This window comes from Tauraco erythrolophus, chromosome 9, assembly GCF_009769465.1.
Source record: "Tauraco erythrolophus isolate bTauEry1 chromosome 9, bTauEry1.pri, whole genome shotgun sequence".
Lineage (NCBI taxonomy): Eukaryota > Metazoa > Chordata > Aves > Musophagiformes > Musophagidae > Tauraco > Tauraco erythrolophus.
In genome coordinates, this window is record NC_141473.1 from 21,538,129 (window position 1) to 21,544,132 (window position 6,004).

A 6,004-nucleotide genomic window follows, 5' to 3' on the forward strand; every position below is an offset into this window, starting at 1 on the left:
AAATAGATGATTATCTTCCATCCTCACTGTTTTTTCAGAGGTCACAGGTGTTAGCAGCAGGGGTCTTGCCAAAACTCCTGCAGCAAGTTCAGTTGTGCCCTGTGTGTCCTGAGAAGGGGACATTGCACAGCATGTCCCAAACAGTGCGTCCCTTTCAAATGATAACATGTTTTTACACCTGGTGAGTTAATACATCTGCTCTGACCCTTGGCTAGAACAGAACCCGCAAAGCATGAGAGCAGCTTGTGCCAGGGCATGTCGGTGCAGTGAGGCGAACGTGCTTCTCTCTCAAAGAAGGTGACATTGCCCAGTGTTTTACATAAAGAACCACAATTATGAAACATTTCTGGATATTTCATATGGATTTATTCAAAAAAGCTCAGTGATACCAATGCAAGTAATGACAGAAATGAGACATTGTATCTGAATTATGCATCTTGTATACTGAATTAGAACAATTAGGAGATTAAAAGTGAGCTGCTGAAGCACTCTTTCTTACAAGATCTCCCATGTCTTTGAGCTTCTCTGTGATGGCAATGCATCTGTAGAAATGGGAGGAATTCTACAGGGCAGAGATGTTTGGAGCAGGTGCGTTGTTAGCCCACACGAGAAGAGACAAAGCACTCCTTTGAGGGGTCACTCTTCAGCACCACATCATAGTCACAGCTTTTCTGGTTGAAAATGACTTTACATTTCTCTTTGTCATAACTAGTAGGAGTATGAAAGCTGTCATTGGCAAAGAGAAAGCAAACGTTAGACTGAGAGCAACAGAAGATTCAATACTCAGTTGTTCAGTGATTATAGCTTGAGCTAGTGCTGAGTGAGACACCTCTGAAACTATGGCTAAGACCAGACTAGCTAGCCCGAGTGCCACACTGCTTCAGCTTCCAGGGCCTCAAACGATGCTGCACTCCGCTGTGTGGATGCACCAGTGTGCTCAGCACTAGCATAGGGATTTCTAGCACAGCACACTACAGTGACATGAGCATGATCTCAGTGTGGTTTATCTCTTTTCCATTGATTTTTCATTATTGCCAGTTTGCTTTGAATGTGGTAGCTGTTTCCTGACAGACTGTCACCTGATGATCATAGTCAAGCCATTTTGGCCCTTTGAGAAGGCTGGTAAGAGGAAAGAAGGATGTTGGAGATATAGATACTTCAGAGCAGAGCCTTGTCACTTTAAGGTCGGCATGTTCACTGGAGAAAAGCATCTCTGGAAAGGGATTCAGATCATCATAAGCCCTTTAGAGGAGCCTCACTTAAGTCCTTTGTGGAACGAATTCCTTCCTATCTCCACCTTCCCTACTAAGGAAAGACTTAACTGCAGTGTAAGAGAGGTTCACAAGTTGCTCAAAATTAAAGGCAAGCACTAACTGGATGGATGTGTCTGGAAGGGCCTGTGTCCACTCCCAGTCAGCAGAAAGTGAGCTGAGGTAAACATAGCCAAGAATCCAAATGATCAAGAGCTGTGTGTGGCTTGCCCTAGCTCTACGACATGGATGAGGAAAGACTCTCTTGTGCCCTTAGAAACTCATTTATTCCCAGTAAATGGAAAGCTGTGGTTTTGCTGTGAGCAATGATGCTAGCAAAAAGTTCAAACTTACAGGGAGCAGCAACGCATTGCATCTAGGCTGCAGCTGCATCTGAAGCAATTTTCTGTCCTAGCAATCTCTCCAAAGGGGTATAGTTTTCCATCCAGGATACAGCCTGCATAAGACAGCAGCAAAACAAAACATGTTCTTTAAGTCTCCGCATAAAGGCTGAAAAGTTTAAAAATTATTGCAAGTTTTCTGAAAATGTTTTTCTTGGTAATAGAAAAGTAGAAGTCACTTTGCTCTCTGGGTTATTACCCAGATTATTTTGAAAGCCTGAACTTGTTTCTCCTTTGCTTATTAGAGACAGTTTCAGTGTGACAGATCAGGGCTGGAAGTGAGCAACCAAACAGCCAGGTCTGCCACCTGGCACCACACTTCGGAACCACTCTCAACTCCAGCATCAGCTCCATGTGCTGGAATAGCCCACCCTAATAGCAACAATATTGCTGCAACCGTATCCTGTCCAGAGGAAGACTGTTTTTACGTACTTTTGGAAACCTGGTTCTAGAACCTCTTACTCATGTTTTTCTGATACTTCCCCCCACTCCCTCCTTGTATTTTGAGTCCTCCCTGGCAGCTCTACATAGAGACAAGCTGCCACAGAACAACCAAGTGAGAGGACCTTGCCTGTTCTTACCTTTGTTGGCCTCCTCTGGCTTGTTGGCTTTAGAAAAGCAGTATGCATCACCCAGTGTCACTATGATGCCCATTGAAACAAGGAAAGAGAGAAAGCTCTTCTGTAAAAGACACACAGAGCCCATAGCATGAATTTAATTCCACTTTAATTATCTTTGTTTTCAAAAGCTAAGTCAATGAACCTGAAGCAAAAATTAGAAACAACCTTATGTGTACATGAAAATGTTGGAAAACAGCACTCCAGCTATTTCACTGCATTGATGATTTTTTTCCTTTTGCTGGGAAGAGGCAAAATCGTATAACATCAATATGTCAGCAGTATCACTTCATGTCCAAGTCCAATCTCTAGAAATCACATGAAGCTTCAATAGTATTACACGCTTGAAAGCCCTATCAGACTCTTATTAGTGCTTTATTTATTGTCTTTGAGTCAGATTTAGCTATTTCTCCAGCAAATCAATGTCTGTATAGTGTTTCACTGCTTCACCAGAGACTGAGAAGCAGTGCAGGAAGTTATTTAAATTTTCCTAACAGCACTTGCAGATTAACATGAAAGGACTGTAAAATGAGTAGATCTTCCCAAGTTATTGTTCTGAACTTCAGAGACTGTAGCTATGTGAAACTGGGGTTTCAAATAGCAGTGAGAGGCTTTGTTTTCAGGGAGCTCTGCTGTCTACCTTGGGTTACTTGAATCGTGAATGTCAAAAGACACCGAAAGATCCTGAACCTTAGGCAGATGATGAGCCAAGGGGAATACCCTCTGTTTGTTATGGGAAAAACTTGCTTGATTGGCTGCTTTCTTACAAGGCTGAGGGACACTTATGGTGTAGTGAAAGGGAGGAGGAGGGTCTACAGAGAGGTCTGATAAGGGTGTAATGCTTAGCTTCCGTAGTGGTTAGGTGATTTGGAGTTCCTGAGGCTTTTGGGTAGAATAGAACTAGTTGCCATGCTAAGCACGGTAGCCTGAATGACAGAAGTTAAGAAGAAAGACTGAAACTCTTAAACTGTGCTATTCTGTAGTGCCTGGCCAAAAGAAAGTTGTCTAAGCAACTCCTGTTCCATGAAGCTGTAGGACATAACACTGCAGCTGGTCTCTGCTGAGGCTCCACGTGTGTTTGGCGTGGATCTGTTAGTCTATGTGCTGTGCAGCAATCTGGGGCTTTGTGAGCTCAGGGAATCGTGGTTTTTCACAGAGGATCTCAACATGCTTGGGATACTGCTTGCTGCATATTAGTCATTCATCCTGAGTTTAATGGTGGTTTTTCTCCAAAGTGGTTCAAGTGTTTGCAAAAGCACAGGCCAGTTCGACCAGAGCTCTTACTGCTATCACTCATGTCTTTATAGAAAAAATGGAAATCCTTCTTTTGCTGTGCTGGGCTGTCTTTTGTAAATGTTTTAACCTTTGTTTGCTCCAACATGTGTCCTTATCTTGCTATTCCTAGAAAAGCCAGTCAGATGAACTTGGACATGCTCCTCTCTCTAAAGACCAAAGTTCTGGACCTTCCACTGAATCTAAACAAAAACAGAAGGGAAAGTCTGTGGTAGCTAATCACTGTCTGAACTGGCTTTGTTCTGGAACAACCAAAGGATACATCAGCAAAGAAATAGATAGCAGTAAAGGGCCCACATGTAAGTAGGCCGAGCACAGAGGGTATCAAACAGGTAAGAAAGCATTGGCAGAAACAGTATCCCGTATTAGAAATGGCAGAGATTATTACTGCTATGCTGAAGCCAATTGTTCTTAGTTAAGCATCAGAGTTGTGTTCTGGGCGGGCTGTGAGCAAGGCACTTCAAGGATGGTTTGGGGTTTTTTTTTTGGCTTGTTTGCTCTCTTAAAAAAGGGATGCCCAACAGAACCTTCCAAACTGGATTCAATGGCCTTTCAAAGAGGGTGAATTAATGTGGAATGAGATACCAGATCATTTTTTTTTCAACTGAGTCTTGTCTAAGTACAGACAAGCCCTCAGGAAAGCTTAGGCAGAGAAAGTAGTAGATGATAATTTCTCCCTTTGTGTATGAATCTACACATGTTACAGAAACTACTGCCTCTTCTGTAAAACTTGTGCTATTCCTGAGATTCTCGTCAAAAGGTAATAATTGATGTCTATACCTTTGGGATTACAAGAGCATAAATTAGAGAAAAACTGGGCCATAGGGCTTTGTCTATCTATTTAGCATTACCTAACTGTTGATTCAGATTCTGCAAGCACATTTGGAAGCTTGAAGAGCTGAAACAGGACACAAAATGACAGATTAAAAGAGAAATGCAGCCAAAATACACTGTGTTACACTTTTCATTGTAAAGGGACTATATTTTAAACTGTATTTCACATCTACGGGTTTTAAAAGCATGGTCCTATTTACAAAATTCTGAAAATTTTCACAAACATTTCTGAGAAAAAGATAACAGCAAGTGAAAGATCAAGAGATATATGTGTACAGTTTCTTGCAAAGAATTACAAAACAAACAAAATTCATAGTAGTCTTCACAAAAATGTCTTTCTTTGCATGTTGCAGTTTTTTTAATAGAACATATACACACTAAAAACGTGTAACTGTGTGATTCTTTAAATATCCTTCTTTTGCCATTTTAAAGCAAATAGTTATCTCTAACCTCATTTAAAAAAAAAAAATCTAAACCTTTGACTTACCATTGTGGAGCACTTAGCTTCCAAAGAGCTCCAAGTCACCAGAACTCTGCAAGTGCTTTGTGTGAAATCTGAGAGCAAATATTTTATGATGTCTTTATGTTGAGCAATTCAAGTCTAGGAAAAGGAAAAAAAAAAAAAGCTTGGTCAGCTCAAATGCAGTTATGTTGAAATTTCTGAAGAAATCACTGAAATTTCGCCAGCTGGCGAAGAGAAAATGTTTGATTCTGTAGAGCACTGACCTGGGTAAAAGGTTGAACCTGGAACTTTGTATTTCTTGGAAGCATTAAGATTAGAAGAAATGCCTTTCTGATTAAATACAAGGATAGACAGCTACGCTGTAGGCAGTGTTGTAGTTAGGTGATCTTTAACTGTGACAGGATAGCATGCTGACCATTCCTGCTATCAGTGGGCTGAAATATGCTTAGAGTAGGCAACTGGATATTAATAGCTTAGGGAGCTGTTTCCTGATCTTTGCACACTCACGTTTACTGCTGTGGTGTGCACTGTAAGATAACTGAAGGTATTTGGCTGTTACCAGTACTAAAACCTCTTAACATGCAGATCTTAGTCAAAGCTGGATCACATTACAACATTTCTTTCTCAGCTAAACCAAGGATTGAGTCTCAAATCAAAAGCCTGGTGTTGCTCCTGTGGGACCGTTCAGGCCTTGGCCTGAATAACTGTGATAGAGTATATGATCACTTTTATATGTGCAGAATACTTTCACAAGCAGTGATAAATTTCAGAGTGCTAATGAAATGCTCTGCTTTCCCTTGCTCCTGCAACCTCTTTTTTATGATGAGATGAGAGACTGTGGCCCTATCTATGTTTCAAAAAAAAAAATACTTTGTTACAGATGCTGGCAAGCAATTTGAAATTCATTCCTGTGGGAGATTTAATACCAGCTACAGGAAATTTGGCATATGATTTTAATGATAATTAATTCCAGTTTTAGATGTATTCAATCTAAAGAATTCAGCAGGAGCAAAAAAAAAATTAAGTACATTGCATGACATAATTCCATGACCTTCTCAGAGGAAGTGCTGAAATTGAAATCTGCGCAGGTTTGGTAATCCTTCAGTAAGAAATGCATGATTCATGAAAAGTTAACAGACTATACAC

The 6,004-nt window shown here is 40.7% G+C and overlaps 1 protein-coding gene across 1 annotated transcript; it reads right to left on the reverse strand.

Annotated features, from left to right (window-relative positions):
- Positions 1-596: 596 nt before the first annotated feature.
- On the reverse strand, positions 597-2,356 carry LOC104379862 (beta-microseminoprotein). The gene is made up of 3 exons (XM_009987225.2): positions 2,233-2,356; positions 1,605-1,707; positions 597-726 (listed from the first exon to the last, which is right to left on the reverse strand). Exons 1-3 carry the CDS (start codon positions 2,354-2,356, stop codon positions 597-599), a joined length of 357 nt encoding a protein of 118 aa, XP_009985527.2.
- Between the last annotated feature and the right edge of the window lie 3,648 nt (positions 2,357-6,004).

Bases quoted from the DNA above. Each gene is read 5' to 3' on its own strand.
- LOC104379862 (XM_009987225.2), bottom strand. From the start codon at position 2,356: ATGGGCTCTGTGTGTCTTTTACAGAAGAGCTTTCTCTCTTTCCTTGTT. The intron at 1,708-2,232 runs GTAAGAACAGGC...TGTCTTATGCAG, and splicing joins GCCAGAGGAGGCCAACAAAG to GCTGTATCCTGGATGGAAAA. The intron at 727-1,604 runs GTAAGTTTGAAC...TGCCAATGACAG, and splicing joins GCAATGCGTTGCTGCTCCCT to CTTTCATACTCCTACTAGTT.